Source organism: Cygnus olor, chromosome 26 (assembly GCF_009769625.2).
Source record: "Cygnus olor isolate bCygOlo1 chromosome 26, bCygOlo1.pri.v2, whole genome shotgun sequence".
NCBI classification, from domain to species: Eukaryota; Metazoa; Chordata; class Aves; order Anseriformes; family Anatidae; genus Cygnus; species Cygnus olor.
Window position 1 is genome coordinate 646,598 of NC_049194.1, and position 21,449 is coordinate 668,046.

The 21,449-nt window shown below is 51.1% G+C and overlaps 1 protein-coding gene across 4 annotated transcripts in view; it reads right to left on the reverse strand.

Annotated features, from left to right (window-relative positions):
- Positions 1-21,449, reverse strand: part of SBNO2 (strawberry notch homolog 2) — a 60,390-nt gene that overhangs the window by 17,797 nt on the left and 21,144 nt on the right. For 2 of the 4 annotated variants that reach the window (XM_040537657.1, XM_040537658.1), the window contains exons 5-9: positions 7,310-7,474; positions 2,039-2,131; positions 1,310-1,406; positions 721-881; positions 143-276 (exon numbers count right to left, since the gene is read on the reverse strand). In XM_040537657.1, the coding sequence (XP_040393591.1) occupies positions 143-276; positions 721-881; positions 1,310-1,406; positions 2,039-2,131; positions 7,310-7,474 (650 nt within the window). Of the gene's footprint in view, positions 1-142; positions 277-720; positions 882-1,309; positions 1,407-2,038; positions 2,132-7,309; positions 7,475-7,571; positions 7,835-12,534; positions 14,482-21,449 lie in introns of those variants that run through there. The other 2 variants (XM_040537659.1, XM_040537661.1) reach the window with 2 other exon arrangements.

The following is a 21,449-nucleotide window of genomic DNA, read 5'->3' on the forward strand; positions in this document are numbered from 1 at the left end:
GTGGAAACGTCTTACCAAGGCCACAGCATGAGTCAACTATAAAGCCAACATCAGCACTAAGGAATTCCTTACTCCCAGTTTCAAACTAACTCCAAGGTCTTACGGGAAAAGAGGGGAAAAAAAAAAAAAGAGAACAACTTACCACAGAGCTTTTTTCCTCCCTTTAAGATAATTTTCAAAGATGATGCCCGCAACTGTCCTGCCCTTTCCAACTCCAGCACCGTCCCCAATGAGGAACCCAGCTCGCTGCCCGTTGGGTAATAAAACTTCATGTTGCTGCAGAATCAATGAGCAGAATTGGAAATTAAACGAGATTTGCCTTTTGCCAGCAACTTTCATGTGAGCTTAGAGCAACATTTAACCCTTTCACTTATCTCTTAGATATGCATTTCCTGCTCAGATAAACATCAGGACAGGCCATGTGTCATGGCTGAGCTCACAAGTGGCAGTTCATGGAAAAGGCCCCCAGAAATGTTAAGCACTCCCTCCTGCAACAATAGTCAAGAGTTCTTGCATCTGTGGGAAGCAGACCCCACAGGTCATTAAACCCTGGTTTCAAATAATCTTTTCAAAAAGCATTTAAAATGCCATATGCTAACGCTTCCAAAGGTTCATCACCTGTGTTACAGGTTATTTTAAAACTCACTTCAGCATCTGTCTGTACAAAAAAGTTTATTTCTAGTCTCAGACACGCAAGCTGGGGAAGGTGGAACCACATACCTGGCAGGCATAAATGATTGCTTCCAGCTGTAGTGCAGAGAGTGACCCTTTGTCGGCAACAGAGCAAGGCAGGGAAAGGCTGTAGGTGATGTCGGGTGGGGGGACACTGGACAGAGTGCTCGTTTCAACCACGAGGTCAGGGTGGTGCTTCCCAATCTTGGCTAAATGACAACACAAAAAGCAGGTAAGTTCTTCATTCCCATGGAGCACCTCAGAAAGGACCGCAGGCCTCACTCAGCCTGCAGCCTCAGACTACAAAAGAGTCTCATTCAGTCTGCAGCCTCAGGAACACAAGAGACAAGCCCAACCCTTGCTGCTCTCCTCTCTCTTTCGTTCCACTGAAATTTCAGACTGCCAGAACCAAGCCATGCCTACCCCAAAAGCAGACAACAGAAAGTATCCTGTTAAATTTGCGTAGCACCAACAAAGGACAGTACGTTGGTGAAGTTTCCTACAATGTCACAGGCCTGGGATGGGCCGTGGCAAAGAGCACATTCTGCCCGCATGAAGATAAGGGAGCAGCTAATTAGGCTGGTCCACAGTGGAGTTAACAGCCCTTCCCACGCCCATGTAGTACCAAGACACTCACACTTTGAAGGTATGTATTCTGCATAGGTCTCCGTTTGTCCCAACTCTTCTGTTTCTTCCTCATCACCTTCATCATCCTCCTCTGCAGGAGCCTGAGACTGAAAAGAAAAACAGCATTGACCAAATATTAATATTCTCATTGGCCTATGGACACAGTCCCAGAAGCTACCATTTAATCCATCCCAACACAACTTCACAACCCCTTTGGATACAATTAATCTCATTTACAGACTCCAGCAACAAAGGAAAACTGCCGTCAAGAGCCCACCCCAGAGCCCTAGCGAGTGCTTTAAGAGCTACTTTCAGGGCCTAGTCCACACCGAATTAGGAAAAGATGTTTACATCACTTTTCAGACGGGTTGTGGGCTAGCATTAATTCTGCCCAACTGTGCTCTAACCTGACCCCAAGTAAGGGACCTGGACCAGCTTTCAGCTCAGCTTGGTACTTGGCAGCATGAAGCGAAGGCACGCGTTCCAGGAAGAACGGCCCCTACAGACTGCTGATGTAGCTGTACAGAAGGCACACATCACTCCCTAGCGCAGCGAGGTTCCACCGAGGGAGATACGAGGCACTTCTGGGAAAGGGCAGTGACTTGCAATGTATCTGGCTGATTTTCTTGTCTCACTCCCCCTGAAGGGAACGTGGTTAGAATTGCTCTTCCCCGCACAGTGTCGGTACCGAGTTAAGAGCTCGATGTGCGGTTCTGCTGGAGCAGACTGTGGTTCTCACCTGGTAGCTTATGAGGAGCGGGGTGTTGGGGACAGCAGGAACGGGGTCGTTTGAGCTGTTCAAGCCACCGAACGATCTGCTGGGTGAGAACAGCTGGAACAGAAAGGACGCAGGTCAGAGAGCAGCCGTAACCTCCAGCCCTCCAGCCTCAGCTCCAGCAAATTAAAGCACGAAAACACAACAACAGTGAGGACACTTGTGCTCTGTGCTCAGACCTTACACTCCAGTGACGTCAATGCTTTAATACTTTCTGTTTGTGAATGACAAGCCCTGGGGAGTAATTCTGGAAACTAATAAATCTTGCAAATGCCCCACATGCCTTCGTCAACACAAACACAGGGAATAACTGACGAAGGTAAAAGCATTCCTGCAAGAAGCATGAATGTTTTGTGTGTCTCTGTGTGAGATGAAAGCCTGCAGAGACGCGTGTCCTCCCGCAGCATGAACACGACTGGGACAGGAGTCCTTCTGCCAGAGCTGTAACAACTGCTGGCATTAAGACAGGTCACCCCAAACACTCCACTCTGCCTTCAAACTTGGGACCTCAGGCAGAAGCCCACCTTTCAGGCCGCTCACACTCGCACCAACAGGTTACCTGTGCAAACACCGCCACTTTCAAAGGACTCTTACAAAGCCTGTCAAGACCTGATGCAAGTTTGCTATGGGAGCGCTGGATTTGCTCTGCACCGGAGCAGTTACGTTAGCCACCGAGCCCCACCTGCTCCGCAGGCAGCTCTGCACAGGAGTGCTCTGCGCTCCCTGAAGGGCAGGTCCCCGACAACAGGAGCCGTGCAGATTCCCACTGCCATTGCACGTTTCATTCTGAACTGGTGAGTCCAAGCGAGAGCACGGGGCTGGGCTTGCTAATGGGAGACAAAAAGCACCACTGTGGGGAGCAAACGGGGAGACTGAAGTACGGCCGAGGAGACCCAAGCAGGGGCGGTGGGAAGGACCGAACAGGGCTGCAACCCAAAGCCGTCCCTGGGAGCGGACCGGGCGTTACATCAGAACCCCGACGTTTTACAACCTCCTTACAAACTGCCCTTGAGGCAAGCATTTACTTACCGGTTTTGCAATTGTGTTTTTAACATTAAAAATGCTGTTCGAAGTAATTAAGCAGCCGCACCAGACGGCAGCCCATGGCTCAGCACTGGCTCTGCGAGGTTAAGGACTGCTGCTGCCACCACCACCGCCTGCACGGCGGGTTCACCTCACACCTGCGGGGCCCAGCACCTCCGCAGCGCAGATCCTGGCCGCGAAGCCCAGGTCCCAAAGGGTGCCGGGGCCCAGCAGAGCAGCGCCAGGCTGCCGCCGCGGCCGTCGTGCTCGGGGCGGGTGCCGGTGCCCGCAGGCGCCAGCCGCTGCGCCGGGTTAATGATTGCCCGGGTCCGGCCAGCCCGCCGCACCGCAGCTGCTCGCAGCGCCCAAGCCGCTCCGAGCCGGGAAGGCACAATTGAGGAGAGCCTTTGTCTGCCCCCACACAAACAAAATCGCCCTGGAATTTCCCGACAGCGAGCAAGGTCAAGCCAGCAGCTCATGGCATCCAAAGCAATCAGCGACTCCAAAAGCGGCACTGCTTCAACTTTATAGCCTGTCAAGAGCGCCAGACTTGAAGAGACCTATGCTCCACAGGCAGAAGTGAAAAATGGGAAGTTCTTAAGCATAAACACTCTGATTATTTCCTTTTTTTAAAATTAAAGAGAAAAAAAAAAAGAAGAAAGAAAAAAACACCCTCCATTACTGGAAGCCTGAGTCAGAATTACCAGAAGGAAGCTGGACGGAAGAGCTATTTTCAGTGCCAACAAATCTGGAGAGCAGGTGAAACATCTCCACCTACAAATCTGAGCTCAATACCAAAGTTTCTTCTTAGGCAATAAAAGGTCCGGATCCTGCTGGATCGGGGGACGCGCAGCTCTGGCAGTGGGAAGTTCGGGTAGCTCTGGTTTTGCATCGTGTCTTCTTGCGAACAGAAACCCCTGCCGTCCCGATTCAGCAACACGGCTTTGGCACACGGCTTTTCACCTCAGGTGGTACAAGGAAAAGGACAGAGACCCAGCAGTTTGGGGCAATGGAAAACAGACCCCACAGCTGAGGATATGCTGCGAGGACCAGTCCAGGTGGGGCCAGGGGCTGCACCGGGCAATAAATCACCTTGCTCCGGACTGAGCTCACACACCTCCTGCCTCTCTCTCCTCTTGCTCACCTCACAGCCCGATTTTCTCCTTTCTCTAGGTGACGTACCTAAACCCATTAATGTAAGAGTACACCGTGCCTGAGAACACTGGGATGGAGCAGGAGGTGGACTCACTCTGTAAAGCTGCTGACAACTGCACCGAGACTTGATCTTAGTCCACTTTCTTCCTCTTTGCATTGTTCTCCCTTTACCCCATCTTGCTGTGACTTCCATGGGAAATGAGCAGTCGCATCTGGCTGGCGAGCCAGCTCCCCCCAGCAGAAATACAATCCCTAGTACTGAGCTAGGAGAAGGGTGTTCACTGTTTTAAGTGCTATGAATGAGTTAGGCTGAGAAAAACGCGTCCACAAGTCACAAAAATTGGAGCTCCGAGCTTTCAGAGACAGGGCTTTGTTTCCCCGATCTAAAAAGGCCATGAATTCTCGGGAGATGGTTGTGAGAAAGCACAATGGACTACCCCAACTATTTTTAAAGGTATTTCACAACTTCATCACAAATTAAGCAAGCGTGTTTTGTCTGCTAACTCCTGCAAATATTTAACTATGTGGCAGCTCTTCCCTCCGTGCCCACTTCAGAACTAACACACGGAGACGACACACTGAACACCTCACCCTTAGTTCTGGCTGCCAGCTCTCCCAGCACAGGCACATGAAGGCAGCTCTGAGCCCAGCCATTTCCTCTTGGTTTATGAACACTCCGCCCAAAGCTTCAGCCCTGGGCACTCGAGATAAGAGTTCCTCGGTGAGCTTGAAACGTTTCAGCAGCGTGCAATCGAGCCGCAACGCTTTTCTCCAATCCTTCTCCGTCCCCCTGCAGTAAAACACCTCCCCAGTGCTAACGATGGCTGGCAAAGAGGGGGCAAAGCTAAAATACAGATATGGTCTTTTCCATAACGTGTCTTCAAATTGCTGCGCGACAGAAAACAGGGGTGGTTTCTGGGTTGTTTTTGGGTTGCTTTTAACGAGGACAAGCCACAAGGCCGTTCTTGTACCTGGAATCCATAGGGGGGTCTCCGTGCAGGACGCATCCAACGCGTTTAGGAGACATCCTGGATAACGGAGCCCTTCAGAGATCGCTGCTTCTGCTCCGTGCGAATCTGAGACTGAAATTCTGTCTCAGGAACTTATCTGCTGTCCTGACAGCAGAGAGCAAGGCCTCCCATTGTTCCTGAGCAGAGCTGACTGTACAGCCACAGCTGATAAGACGTACTGGAGCAAAACGAGGACTGCATCCGCCTGGGCTGCGTACAGTGAAACCTGACTCACGTTCAGCCCTGTACTGCAGATTAACTGCCAAAATTCCTGGCATCTTATGGAGAATTATGGTGGCATGATGATGTGGGAGGGGATAGGGAAAGACTGGATAAATTGCGTGTATATTGGTGCAAGACATCAGCCGGGTGCCAGCCTTGCGCCAAACGTTACAGTAAGGAACTTTTTACTTTGGCACTGCCTCAGGATTTTGCCACAAATCATTTGCTTGCCTCCTTTAACAAAAAACAAGAGTATTTTCAAAAAAAGATAATAAATCAGTTGCCAATCAATGAAGCTAACAATCCCTTTATCTGGCATCCTGCAAGTTCCCACCTCCCATGCAAAAACGAAACTGAAATCTCCTGCCTGGGATACACTTCAGCGACATCTCGTCAGGAAATGTCAGGCTCACTGAAAATAAACAAAAAGCAAAACACAAACAGCAACCTCTGTGTTCAGAAAACACTGATAAGACAACGTTTAAAATAGCTGGTGATTCTTTTCAAAAGGAAGTTGTTTATAAATGGAATTCAAAGGAGCTGATTGGCCTTATCTGAACCTAAGAGCTCCAAAGGACAGCGAGGGGCACCGGCAGGGCTCCCGGTAAAAGACAGGAGGTGAAGGACAGCACGCAGGAGAGCCGCCCACCGCCATCAGAGGCCTCAGTGCTACTTACACGACACATTTGCTTTTCACTTGCATTCTCTATGCTGGATTTGAAACAGCTTTTCCCAGTTAATTTTTGCTGTATACTCCACAGACACGAAATTACAGTCTTTTTTTGAGGCATCGGGTATCTCAACCAACACAGGGGAAGGGCGCAGGGGTACTCTCTGCCACCAATTACAAACACACTGAGGGTCAAGCAGATGCTGCACAGGTCTGCACGGGCGATCGAATCTCAGCAACTCCAGCAAGAGCACAGGCATCTGATCTGAGGATCTGCATTGCCATGGCTGGCCTAAGAACCCACAGAAAGGCTAAGGCAGACAGGAGCTTCGATTTCCCAAATCCCAGGCCAGGACCCTGACCACCAAGCCATGCTTCAATGCCCAACCTATCACTGAGCTGCCCAGTGGTATCGTTTCAAAGCATGACTGCTGCCAGGTCTCTTATTTCCAGACTGTGACAAGCAGCCAGCTTTCATCATGGAAATACAGAGTCCAAGTCACCACTAACAGCAAACGCAGCCTTTAAAAACACAACCAAACCTCGGAATACAACAGTGACTGAAGCACAGGTGTGCTGGATTGCATTCTGGAGCACTCATGTTGAATTTTTCCCCCACAACCTTCGTAAGACAATGACCTACAAGGGAAACCTGCTGCAGGGCTGGATCTTCACCACGACAGCTGAGATCTCAAGACTGAGCAGATGTGTACGGTATCAGTTCCACCACCAGACACAGCTGGTGGCTACCAGTAGTGACTGATACCACGTTGTGCAACAGTGAGTAAGCGGTCCCAACAGATGAGGGAAAATAACAGCAGAAGGCTGGTAAAAATGCACAGAACCTCCTGTTGCTCTCAGACTGCCGGGAGATCACATGCCCAGGAGATGTAAAAGCTTGCAGGGACTTGGACTCACGAAGTAAACACAAATGATTAGTCTCAAATTGAGACAGTTTGGTTTTTAGTCATTGTTAGTAAAATATTTGCCGTGGAGAATAAACATACACTGGATGCTGCTGGGGACAGTTAACAAGCTACATAACTGTGTTTTCCTCAAGTCCAGCTCTTCAACGCTCCTGAGCTCAACACCATGGGATGAAGCCCGAGGCTTTTATTGTCTGATGGGGAGGATGGAAGAGGAAGCATCCTGTACCTCTATTTGGTTCTGCTGCGACGTGTTTACGTCCCATAGTGTTGGCACGTGGTTCAGGCTATCCGTGGGCAAGAAGTCCTTCGGATCTGCGATGTCTGAGAGGGAATCCGCAGGGGATGAGAAGAGGGAGTTGTTGTTGGAAAGCTCATCGAGGTATGAAGAATCCTGAAATGGAAGAGATGACCACAGTTAGAGGAGGCAGGAAGAAGAGCAGGGAGCTCCTTTCTCGCTCCTACTCCTCCAGAAAGTTTGAATTTCTTACCATTAACCGAGCAGCTTTGTTCCTTCGTGCTCCACAGAACTCAGAAACTAACTTGTAAACAGACACATGTTCTGAGCAGCTGTTTTAAAATCTCAGTTACTTGATAAAGTAGGAAACACTGACTGCACTGAAGTGCTGGCACGCACTCAGGATTAACTCGGACTGCGTACGCCTCCCCATACATTCACCAGGATGTCAGTCACCTCAACCTCGTGTGTGATTTAAGTGGCTGCAGAAGGGTGAAAACTCTTCAGTCTGGCACCCAAAAGGCTCGAGTACTCCATTCATCCACAAAAGCCCCCAGATAACCAGCTCCACCCGACGAGGACAGGGCTGCTTAATCGCAGCTTATAGCACAGCAGTACCTAGAGGCTTCGGAAAATATTACAGCCTCCTCAACACAGGTTCTGCACAGCCAAGGCTGCCGGGAGCAGGGGCGCAGGAGCGCTGGTGTCACCTGCATTTGCATCCAGATAAATCTTGGCAAACCCAGCAGTCCTCTTCCCGGGACATGCCTCAATCTGGGCAAGAAGCGAACGTGCCTCAGCAACAAGGCTCAGGCTCTGCCCCTGCCCGTTTTCCGGTGCTGAGGCGGCTTACCATTGTTTTATTTCGTGCCGACCACTGATGACGCCGATTTGAGTCACGACGGCTCCAGATCACAAAGTGCCCTCAGTCCCCTCCCCACCATCAACTCGTCATTTGGTTTTTCAGATTTCAGGTGGCAAGAACCGATAGCCAGAAGCACTTTTACTCTCCGCCCTCAAACTCTGACACAGATCGCTGCACCTTCCTGACTCCACCACGCCAGCTCAGCTCTCCGGCACATGAAACACCACTTTCAGACTGGCAGAAAAAGTTTTGTCTGCTGCTTACTGAGGGGCTTACTTCGCTATGCCGGATAACCAAACCAGTGTGATAATACCGCAGCACGGCTGCCAGGAGAGCCACAGTGTCAGATACGAGCAGAAATCACTGTTCATTTCCAGTTAAAGGCCATTTCCTACTACAAAGCAGAAAGGCAGCCAACGATTTTAAAAGTCACTTAGCCCTGCCTGACAAAATCAGGAGCAGCTGAGCCTGCTTGTGTTATTCCTAAGGGCTTCTGGCCAAGAGCTGGGTCAGGCTCCCTCCTGACTGCTATCAAAAGCTATGTTTTTGCAGTGTTTAAAGCCATCAGGACATGTTCCTTTCACCTTCTTGCCAGCCACGTCTCGTTTGGCCCCTGAGAAGTCAGTCGCTGCTCTGAAGCCATAGGTGCAGGAGCTGGCAGCTGCGTGAGAGCAGCGGACGTGAAACAAAGGCAGGCAACGAGAGAGACTGCAGGAGCGATGCGTAAACCTCCGATGCATCAAATATCATCTGGGGAGACCCAAGGGCTCGAGGAGAAAGGGCTGCTTGTTAGGCTGTGCTCCATGCGGGGCACCCCCCTGCCCATCGACAGACGGGCAGCGCTTCCCGTGCAGCTCTTACTCTCGGTATTTCGGCGGCTATTTTAGGGTTTACCCAGAATCCGAGGTTTTTCAGAGACAGCAGCACACACCGAGGTTGGAATTAAGTGATCCCTGGAAATGGGGCTCTGTTTTGCACTCTAGAAACCAGAGAAACACTCGGATAAACAGAGCGTTTCTTGGCCAGGGCGAGCACCTCGCACCTCCTGCAGGCACCCGCCTGCCCGCGAGGACTCACGCAGGGGAGCCGAGGCGCTCAGCTCAGCTCAGCGGAGCCGTGCCAGACCCTGCTGCAAACCCAGGGCCCTGCCCACGCCGTCTTCCCCCCCAGGAGCAAGAGGCCAGGCACAAGAACTGGAGCTGCATCTCCCCTGCTGCCTCAGGCTCGTCATCTGGAGTACTGGACGTGCTGTGTGCGGGATTCCAGCTAGCACTCTGCATGCTATTGAGGTTTTTTTCCCCGTTAAGCTCACAAGGTCTGCAGCTTCTCTCAACCTTCCAGTCCTCAGCAGACGCTCCCTGACTACCTCAAACCGCTGTGCTGCTCAAACAAGCCGCCGTCTTCCCCTGCTGTCCTCACCACGCTTCTGCTTCTTCCTCTGGACTCCCGATCCCAGGAATAAGAGCTGCAGGAGTTCAGCAGCTTCTGGGCTGTCCCCACGATCAACACCCCCGTGCTGCCACACACCTTCGGGTCCAGCCAGGGTACGGTACGGCAGGGAGCACCGACCTCGGGGCTTGCTGGGGCTTAGGGAACGAGTATAACAATTCTGGTACTACTCTTTCATGTTATGCCTGGTATAAAGCCATTTACAGCCAATTTTGGAGCAACTTTTCTTGCCATTCTCAGGCTCAAAATTCAGGGGCGGGATGGGGCAGTTTTTCTCTTCATTCCAAAAAACTCTGCCAGGTGGATCCATCTGGGCATTCACCAGACAACGTCTCAATCGAGGGGCGTCAGAGAAGGACGTGCCAGGCCGGGACAGCGTTGGGATGAGCGGTAACAGCCCGAGGCAGCCCGGCACCGCGCTCCCTGGCTCCCTGCCGTCCCCACACGAGCCCCGTGCCGGCTCCAGCCCCGCTCCCTTTGCTCAGGGCCCTGGCCTGAAATAAGGAAATCAGCCTGCAAGTCAGAGGGGGATAATACCAGCCCTGGAAAAGACTTCAGCAAGTCCATCCCCTTGCACTATGACACGGCATTAGTCACAGGCTTTCAGAGCCTCCTGTTAGTCTTCCCCAATTACTGAATTATCTAAAGAGCACTAAAACTCGTAACGTGCCAGATCCCTGCCCCGCAGAGCTTACAGCGCAGTCCCAACAAATTAAACTTGTTTAAATACAAAATGTGGTATAATTAATATAAAGCCGTGCTGACAGCTACAATCCGTGTCATTGCAAACCATGCCTTGACTAATGACTCCACGGGCTTCCGTGGAGCAAACAGGAGTCACCAGGCCTCGAAGGAGGGGAAGGATCACCGCCCAAACCGCCAGCATTGAAACAGCAGCGAGCACGACAACCCCTTCTCAGGGGCACAGCGCCGCTGTCACCCCGACATGTGGTCCCAAACCTCCGATGCACTTGAAAGGGATCGCCCTGGGGAGATGGCTGGCTTCAGGATTTGGAGTGAGTTATTTCATCCCTGCTTAAGGCTGATTAGTAGAGTTTTGTTTTTTTTTCCTCCTTAGAAATAAGAGGATTTTATAGCAGTATCGCTTATTTTATGTCTCAGTGTAAATGTAATTGCTGTAACAGAAAGAAGTTATCCTGCGAGGCTGGATCTTTATTTCAGATGATAATCTACAGCAATTCTCTAGGAATGACTTATTCCTGAAATTAGGCCCTATCTATTTGGGGTGGGCTTTATTTTTTTTTCCCTTTCCCATTTTGCACAGCCAACCACAATCCAGCCCACACGCTGCAGATCGCCCTTGGCACAAGAGTTACCGGCAGGCCTCCTTCACCTCCCATCTCCCCCATCTGCTTCATGACCAGAAGATCTTAAAAGGTCTTTTCCAACCTTAATGATTCTGTGATTTTACGATTCTCGTGCTCCTCCACGCCAGGACGCGAACGCCCGAGCTGAAGGCACCGAGCCCTGCACCGCGGCTCTCAGCGCAGACTTTTCCCCGTTTCTCCTGTCGCAGGAGGACGGACACAGAGACCTCGAGGTCTGCTCTCGTGAAAGCAGTTCAGAACTAACTGCTCGTGTCAGGGATGAAGTTACGGGAGCACATCACGAGATGGTGAAAGGGCGATTCCTTTACAGCAGGGTGACCGCTTAATGGAGAATTTTATAAGGGGTCGACACCGGCCGACGCAGAGGCTACGCACAGCTGGTGGCCGTGGGGCTCGCCAGCATTTCTGTACATCGGATACTAATAAGATCAATAAACCAGAACAGGAGACAGATGATCACAAATCACTGTCTGATCTCCATACCAGAAGACGCTCTAGTGAGCGGCTCAATAAATCAATGATAACAATAATTTGCTGAACTTCTAAATTGAATGCAAAATAATTGCCAACCAATGCTGCTACGGCACACAGTGTTTCTACTATTATCCCAAACCAGAGGTTGTCAAAGACAAGAATAAATTCCCTAGAAAAGATGGGGGTAAGAAAACAATAAAAACGCTTAACCCCTTTCTCCCAACCACTAGATAAAGCCCAGCTCCCTTAGTCAAAACAAAGTCTTTGTTAAAAATACTGAAAGAACAGGTGAAGCCTAAATACAGAAGCAGTATGCATCCTAAAAATAATTTTGGCCATGAAGCCCTCACTATAAATGGTTTATTTGCTCACAATCGAGAACAATCTAGACACAGAGGAAACAAATATCCCTTCTGTACAGCAGCTATTGATTGCTTGCTCCAGCTGATAGGAGCTTCAAAAGAAATCCTATAGACAGAGGCACATGCAAATATACGGACACGATCGAAGCAATGCCAGACGAGAAAGGTTTGGTTTCTCAACAATCACAGGTTAACCAAGCTAGGTTTCAGATAGAACAGAATAAGAAAATTAACAGCTACAATGTAAGCTATCAATCATTAAAAGGAAATCTTTTAGCTGCCAAAACCCAAAGTCTTTGTAAATATGGGGCAATAAACTTGCAATCTCAAGGGTTCAGTGCTCTGTCTTGCAAACACTTCCCTCGCTTTTCTGTACGCAGCATCTGGTTTAAAAATAAAATTCCTGAAAGCCATTACAGCTATATAAACACGCAGATCAATTCTCCACACAGCCCCTTTTCCTCCAAGTTTCACAGTAAACAAGCCCCGACCGACAGGAGCAGGCTCCAAGTAAACGCACGCACGTTTCAGAGAAGCACAAATCTCATCTCCGACACGGCAAATCTGCCCTCGCTGCCCTGCACCAAGAAGCGTTCCCCTAAAACTCCAATGCCGTGGCAAAAAAACTAAGGGACATGCAAGCCCGGAGGGACAAACCAAACAAAACACAGACCAGGAATTCCAAGGAAGAGAGAAAATAAATCAATCCAGCATTACCTTGAACAGGGATGGGAACTTTAGCCAGAACTGCATCTGGGACATTTTAAAGCAGCATGCAGTTTGCTGTCGGCAGCGCAGGACACAGCTGAAGCAGGACGGTGAGCTTTCTCAATATGCAGTGCAGAAAGGTCTTCATTCATGACAGCGACAGCAGCAACGGCCAGAAAGAGAGCTCATCAAGGGTTTTTAAAAATTAACATGCAGAAGAAAGGAGTGAAAATGGAGGAAAAAAGGACGGCCATCCAGTGCGTCTGTCCTAAGCCCGTGGAAATTTGCATATACTGTTTAGTCATGAAGGAGAGTGCTCTTACTTCCTCTAAGTACGAGGGCTGACTTTCAGGAAATGATGCCTGCTTGGTAAGTCAGTGAAATTACTGGCAGTGCGATGAGAATTACTGTATGTGGTGTAATTCAACCACAGATGCACTGTAAACAAAGCTGCGCTCCACGGCAGCGCCGGCAGACCCAGGCAGGACCTGGCCCTGCAGGGACCCGGCCACCCGCTGCCACCTCTGCCCCTTCCCCAAGCGCAGAAATCGCCCCAGCACCTCCTTCCCGGGGGGCTTTTTGGGCCTCAAGGTGACACAACCAAGCTGAAAAGGTAACGAGCAGCACCCTTTCCTTTCCTTTTTTTAAAATAAAGAGCCATGTGCTTTCTTTTGTTCAAGATCTGCCCCACCCCAACTCTCACAATTAGAAAATAGGAAGGAGCACGCCATGCTGCCTCTCCGCTCCACATCGCTGCCACCTCCGTGTCCACGAACGCTGCCTTCTTTTTCCAAGGGCTTCCCTTTTAAAGTTTATTCTAAAGTTTGGGTTAAAAAAAAATTGGGGGGCGGGGGGGGAAGCAGAATTTCTGGGGGGGAAAAGAGAGGCACAGAAAGGGGTCAGCTGGAAGGATTCATTCACTGTCAGTTAAAGGAGTCTGCTCCACTGCAGCCAGAGGTGGAAGGAGAAGTGAATTTGCCCAAGCGCTGCCCTGCAGAAAAACCAGAACTTCCCTGCCCGGCTTTGGTGCAAAAGGTCCCCGTTTGCTCTCCCCAGCAGAGCCAGCAGCAGCGCCCTGGTGCTGCTGTCACCGCTGCCACGAGGGCTCCTAGGGCCCCGTGCCCAGGGCTGCTGGAAAATCCCGGGGTGCGAGGCGCTTGGCAAAAGCAGAACTTCAGCGCCAGCAGCAAGAGAAGCCAACAAAGCCCCCGGCAGGCCTGCAGGGGCTGAGAGCAGCATCCAAGCACAACGTGCAGAGCTTCGCAGCCCCTCCGAGACCCCGGGGAAGAGAGCCAGGGGGTGGTTTTGCTCTGTGCCATGGGATGAGGAGAGAGCGCTGCCCTCGGAGACCCCTGCGAGAAAAGCACACGGCCCCCAGGGCTGCAACGGCACCCGGAGGGTGAGGCCCTTGCAACCAGGGCAGCTGGGGTCCGCAGGGATGAATGCACCAATAACCCTTAGTCACGAGGATCCAAGTTCCATCAGACCAAGCACCCAGCCCACAAGTTCCACCCCTTCCCAAGAAGCAAAAGGGAAGGAAAAAAGCCCTTCCCCAGGCACAGCGGAGCTCCCGGGGCACAGCGCAGTGCTGCGCGACTGCAGGAACCGGGGTGAAAACGAAGCGTTTGGTTTCTGCGGGCAGCTGCTTTGGGGTGGAGAAAGGCAGTGGGCTTTCATTGCTGCTTGTATCTGAATTTGATTGTCTTTAACTAGCTGGTAGTGCCCTGGAGCTTGGGACAGGTGCTTTAATGATACGTCTGAAGTGAGGAGACCAAATACATTTCTGAAATGTCTTAATTAGCGACTTGCTGGTGACTGCCGCGTTGTGTGACCTTGATTACACCACCAATGTTTGCCCAAGACTAAGGTCTTGTTATTTCTGTAGCCTTTAAAAAGGAGGTGACTTATTTCTTCTTCCTTTTCTCTTAGTAGGCAAATGGGGCAAAATGCAGGCAACAAACCTGGGACATCAGAAGGAAGCAAGACAGGTGGCATCGCCGTAGATACCAGGACTGCTCAATTGATTTTGCAATACCACAGCAATATAATCACAGGAGATAAGATACCCACTGAAAAACCACCACCTGGTATTTTAAGAACTCTTCCTAGGGGAGAAGGCATGCCACGGCGTTTCCCCTCTCCACAATCAATTTGTGAACGTGCCTGCTGACAATCGGGGTAGGGGAGCAGAACTACTCCAGGGCTCACACCACCAGCCTGACTTACCGTCATCCTGCAAAAACTGCCACGTTAACCCCCCTTAGTTACTCTGTGGGGTCATCTTCACAGGTAATCATCCACAACCTTTTAATCACCGACCTACCAGGCAGCTTCCTGAATGTGCTGATGGTTTCCTGAAAGCACGTGCTGAACTTCTAGGAAAGCGCGAGCACAGATCGATGTGGGATAGCACCTCTGCACAGGAGGGCTGGGTACAGGAGGAGGGATGCTGGCTCGTCGCTCTCACAATAAAAGGGTTTGGGGCTGAATTTCCTGCAGCACTTTGCTGCCTAAAGGTGGTGCAAACAGGCAGCTTCACGTGCCGGAGGGCCGTTCAAGCAGCAAAGAGGATATTTAACCAAAGCACGGCAAGTCCTCAGTGCCTTGGAAAAATGTCTTAAGAGTAGCTAAAAGGTGGAAGAGTCCTGAACATTTGAACTCTATGCGGTTTGTCCTAATGGGGTTGGCTTTTTCTGCCAGAGGGGTGAGAGATGGAAGAGCATGTATCGTACAGCCCAGGCCGTGCTTCTCCCGTTCCCATGACGTGACCGGATTCGCTATGCTGGGTGCGAGGCTTGGCATTTTGGCTGTTGTGAGACCTGAAGAGCTGTTCCTGCCTCGCACAGGGCAGCTTCTGCTCTAGTTTCAACAGACAGCGAGAGGCAGCACGGTGCGTGGTGACTGCACGGAGCCTTTGACAAGGTGAGATCACAAAAGGCTTACTTTTAAAGCAGACACCAAGAACAAGGATAACAAAGCAGCCGGGAGGTATTTTATACCCAGAGCTGAATGCAGTGCATGCAGAGGGTGCAAACCTCAGCAAACGCTGTCAGAACCTGGCTGGCCCGAGGACAGGGCACTCGGGAAGCACTTGTTGGGACTGCCCGGAGAAGCTGCGGATGCCCTGGAGGTGCTCAAGGCCAGGCTGGATGGGGCTTTTGGGGCCAAGGTGCAGGGGAGAAATCTCAGGCTGGTGGAAGTGTGAAGAGCTTTGAAATAAGGAGGAGCTGGCTAACATCATGAAGCATAAAGGAAAGCCAGAGTAAGAAAAGAAATTCTTGCAGGTGATTCTGCGACCTGCAAGAAAGCAGCGCGTGGAAGCAGGCAGCGAGAGGCTGTGATTAATAATATTAACAATGATAACAACAATAACATGAGACCAGGGAAATAAAAAATGAAGAAACCATTCGTGTCGGAGGCAAACTTCTCACGGTGACTGCTGTGGTAGGACCAGTGGCATTAGGGACAATTTGCAGAAATGAGGGGTGTTTGAAAGAGCATTCGAGGCAGCCCCTCGGAACAGAGGCCTCAGTGTGTTACCCGGAGGACACGCAGCCTCCACCAGCAGAACTGGAGACAGGGAAACTCGCTCCATCAGACTGACTCAGACCAACTCTGCTTTGAATTAAAGCATCTATTTTAATACATCTCCCAGTGGTCTGCTATTAAATTATATTACCAGCATTTTTCAAGAGCACTCCGTGTTTCAGACCAGTGCTTTTCCCGCTTTTGCGAGGTTTATGAAGGGAAGGAGGCAGAGACCAGGGCTTGCCAAGAATTGCGGAAGGCAGTTTTCTGTTGCCTCCCATGCCTTCTCTCCTGCCTAGAAGGTGGGCATAGCAGCATCAGAAGCCAGCAAAGCAGATGAAAACAAACAAGTGTGGAAGGGAGGAAGCGTCCGAGCCAGGTCCTCCTCCGGGCCCTCGCACCCCTTCGCAGGGCCACCGGCACCTCGGCCACCCCGCTTCTGCGAGCGGCAGCCAAGCACGGCTGACAACAAATGAGGTCCCAAAAGCAGAATTACTCACGCTTAACCACGGCTATCTCCACCTCAGTTACCCCAAGAGCTCCTTTTAGGTATGGAGGAAGAAGATTTACTCCTAAAGCTCACCCAACGGCAGGGAGACGAGGCAGCCAAACCTCCGCCCCTGCTGATGCCGTCGGTGTGCGAGGAGACGAAGGAAGGCGACGCCGGCACAGCCCTGAGCCGGGAGCCCAGGCTGGTGCTCAGCCCTTTGCTGGGGGATCGTCTCGTGGTGCTATCTGGCGTGCGATCGCCCAGGCACCCTGCAGGTGCTGAGCCACACAGCCCGTGCCAGACAAACACCACGCTCTCGGCTGCCCTCCCGGGGGGCGCACGCCGCAGCCACCAGCGCAGCAGAACCACGCTTACCGTAACCGGGTCAGGCGCGCCGCCGTAATCCCCACCTCTGCTTCTCTAAACCATGGCACCAAGTGTTAGGCACCTCACCAAAAGTGTTTTTCGAGTGTAATTAAGTCAGGCCAGAAGCCCAGCCCCAGAGTTCGAAGACAAAGAGGTGAGCGTGTACAGCAACTTGTTCGCAAAGCTCTTTGGAGGCACCAGAGCCGGTTAATTGTCTGCTAATTGATTTTACTATCTGTATTCCCCGTAGACATAACTCCAGGACAGCGATAGGAAATTCCAGGTGGTTTCTTATTCTGGGAAACTCTTCATCTCGGTCAGAACCAAGTCCTTCTTATAATTTAATAACTGGTACATTGATTTCTCTTAAATCACCACAGCTCTGTGCGCTGATGCACTTTTAAAAATTAATACTTTTTTTTAAGAGTAGGTTAATTGCCCCCTCCCTTTAACGAGAAAGATTAATAGGAGATCGCAAGGGGGTGGTAGTAGGAAGAGGGCTGGTGTACGATTAACACGTGGCCAAGAGCCCCCCCACACCACGAGCTGTCTGAAAGGGATCGCACGAGGCTGTAACTGCACCTTACCGCACTCCTGCAAGCGGCTCAACCCAACAGCAGCCAACTCCTGCCTGACCCCACAGCCTAGACCAGGCTGGACTGACCTCCTTCCTCCAGCCCCAGCACAGCTCAGTTTTAGAAGGGGTACCCGAGCTCCCTGCCAAAGCAGCTGCACGTCGAGCTGCTGCAGTGCGCGAGGAAGGAACGAGCAAAGGAAAGGAACGAGCCCCGGCTGGGCTCCCTCGCAGGGCGCCGTGTCCACACCGTCCGAGCTCACCGGGAGCTGCTCAGCCCCGCTGCGGGAAGGGCAGCTTTGTTTTCAGTGGGACTTAGGAAAAACGCAGTCAGCAAAGGAGCCTCCGTGTTCAGAAAGGCCCTGGGCTGGACGGACTGAAGGAACAAGCTGAGTGAAGTTAGGCAAAGGGAAGCAGAGTGGCCATCGGAAAAAGGCTCCGAGGAAACGGGCAGAGCCGCGTGTTTTAGGTGATTCTAAACAGGACGGAACAGCGAAGCTTAAAGAAAAACCTGTGGTGGCTGAGAAGCAAGTATTTAAGCGACAGGCGTGCTTTTCTAGAACAGCTCGCTCTGCTTTTCGATAAGGCTCGGCGCTCAGACCGCGGTTAACAGACGCTGGCCTGGAGACACCAGATGCCAGAGCATAAACTCAAACCTCCCGGACTGAGCGTTTTGTTGTGGCAGCCAACAGCGCCGAGCAGCAGCGACAAGAGATAGCACTGCTGTGATAAAAATGCCTTTGTGACAGAATTACTGCATAGCGGCAGCGGGCTCAGCGGCACCTCGAGACTTCAGGTTTCGAGGCCAGGTAGGAGTAAAAAGCAGACACGGAGGGGAGCTGGGGAAACCGAAGTCGTGCATCTCCTCTGGGGTTTGATTTCTAAGGATGTATGTGCAGTCAGCAGACTTTTTCTGTAAGATGACGACACCACAAGGTCTGAGCAAGGCTCTGGCTTAAGACAACAGTTCCCAAGATCGAGAAGTGCTATCAGACTCCAATATGGCCTCATAACTATTTTCTAAACCTTAATTTAAGCCACTTGTTTACATAAAGAATGCCAACAGACCGGCAAGGATGAATCACCCAAGAGCAAGCCAAAAAAACAAAAATACTGTGGAGGAAACAAGTCCCCATTCGGCTGTTCTGGCCACGCACATGAAGCATCTTTTCCAACATGCAGCAGGCATTCATCGAGGCTGCTGCGATACACGCAGAAATGGCTTCTCACCAGACCCGAGTGCCAGTGGTGAATGATTCAACTAAAAAGAAATTCCCAGAGCAGTTAACAAGTGTGGCAACTCCCTCTGATGGCACCATCTGGCCAGCAGTCTGCATTCTGAAGGTGCAGCTGAGGAGCCCTGAGACAAAACAGGGAGAGAAGACGGGGACTCAAATGGTAGCGCTGGAGGAAGAAAGTTCAGCCTCCCACTCTGCACCCTTGGGTCGGTTCCTCAAGCCCTCGGTCACACAAACAATCCTCAGATCACCGCCACCAGCAGGAAGTGTTTACTGCACAAGCACCTCGACAGAATCAGTAGGCATCTGCTCTTTAGACCTTTTAAATCCATTTTCAGCATCACGTGCATCCCCGGAAAACTCTTGAAAGAGAAACCGCCTCTGCAGCCTGACTCTAGGCTGGAGTCCCGCTGCAGCCCCGAACAGCCGCAGGTACGTGCTGGGGACACAGCGTTCACCAGCTCACCATCAAATCACACACAGGATCCCAAAGCTTCACCCCACCTCAGAGATGACATTTCCATCCCCTTCCTCTGGGCCCCCAGGACAGCGTGCAGAAAGGCCAGCACTGCCGGGCTGCACGCAGGCGCACACAGACTGCACGCAGACACATCCAGCGCTGTAACCTGAGGGTGCGGGTCAGTAGCACAGCAGAGCTTGCTGTCACAGGCCGGATTCTGGTATCCGAACAAAGACGAGAGAATAAGCTGTACTCACGTATGAAGACAGCCGAGGTTCTCACATAAGCACCCAATTTATCTCGGCTGCCCAGTGACCACAGATTTAATCAGGAATCTCTTACCAAAACGTGCAAACTCCTCATGTTCTCTCTCTGGTTTCAGTCCTTAGTCTGGCATGGTCATAACAGCACCACGTTTCATGGGACTTGCCACTCCTGCCACCACACCAGGCAAGTACAGAAAAGACAGGTACTTTCCTATACAGTCACCTGAAAAGATACAGCCACCCAAGCTGCTCCCACACCTCCTGAATGGCATGTTTCAGCTTTCCGTGCAGATTGTTAATATTTAACAGTTTGGCATCTGGGACAGCAGGAAATCAGTAAAGTGGAAAATACTGCTGAAGCAAGGGATGGAAAGGCTCCAGGACATTCCCGGATGACTCCAGATGGATGCCACTGCCTCCAGTTAATTGCCCGCTCTACGAGATCCAAGCTCCAATTCTGGCTCCTACAGAAAAGCATCAGCTTTTCTTTGGAATGGCTAGCAGTTTAGGGAGCCCTAGGTTATATCAACGTATTTCCACATTAGTGCTTACCACATGCTAACATGTCAGAGCACTTGCAGCAAACCCCGCAAAAAACTCGAAGGCGACAAGAGCCAAGGGTTCAGAAAGGCTGCTCTGGCTCCACGCGTCAGCGTGGCAAGCAGCCCGAGCTGGAGGTTGGCTAAGACTAAAACGCCTCTTGGGGAGACAGAAGAGCACAAAACTTGTGTTATTTCACATTAGCGCTGTCACACTAGGCACCTGGCAAGCACACGTCTGTCTGCACTGTGGCAGCCCCAGACAGACGCCACTCTGAAACACTAACTAGATCAGAGCAGTTTCATATTGGAAAACAAAGCTCTAACAAAAATCTTATTCAGTGTTTCTCGGTTTCAGAGCACACAGGGTGACACATCACTGCCTTGGGTTATCTGTGGGAATCTCCAGAAAGTCCCAGGCAGTAACGCTCAGCGCACGTGCTTACAGAGAACCACTGAGCAGGACAGAAAAACACCCATAAAATGCTCTAATCCTTGTGTGAACCTATGTGGCACTACCTGCTCTGTGTGGTGCGACAGCAAAGCAAAAGAACTCACTTGGCTGTGATGGATTCAGAGATGGACGCTTCATTCCCATTCTTGAATCAAAAGAACTTCTGCAAGCACCTTGTAACGGGTGCAGTCTCACAGCAGCTGGGCTTCTCCTTTTCACAAAGAATCTCCAAAATCTGCCCTTGTCAAGCTGGCGGAGATCAATTTCCGCATGCAGCAGGGGAAGGAAGCTGATCGACCACTTAGATACTAGAAAGTGTGCGAGTTAAAGCAATTAAGCCCCTTTCCCGTTAAACCCGTCAGCCAAACTACACCAGACCTGCACACCGAGACCTGCGGAGAGGACCCGTCTCCCTCTTCCCATCGCAGGCTGCTAAATGGCTCGCACAGGTTGAGCAGATCACATTTCTGCCTCATTCCTCCCACAATTAATTCTGCAGGAGGCCAAGATCAATGCTATTATAATTCATTTACTTATCTGGTTTTATCCAGCCAGAAGACTCTGGACCAGCAACAGCTACTGGTGACCGCGCAGCCTGGTGGCGTCGGGTGAGTCGCAAACACAAAGCACCCCCGGCAGCTCTGCTCAAGGAGCTGAATTTGGGTTACCACACCAGTGGCTTACCTCAAAGGGCTCGAATCCCCAGCATGTGTAAAACTAAACCTGCAGAAATCAGACCCCCAAGGAGGTTCGAAACCTCTCTCTGGGCTTGCCAAGAAAATAACACAGCGGGAATTCGCACATCTCCCTCAAGAAGAGGGGAAATGCATCAAATTGCTGTTTCTACTGCTATAAATGCATTTCCTGCCACATTTCTGAATAAAGTTCTTTACAGTCAAGCTGCTCTTCCCTGCTGAACCAATTCAGCAGCATAATCCAACGTTCATGACACTGCATCCACTGCAAAGCAAGAAGCTGAGGCATCACAATGAATCATGCAGGAGGAACA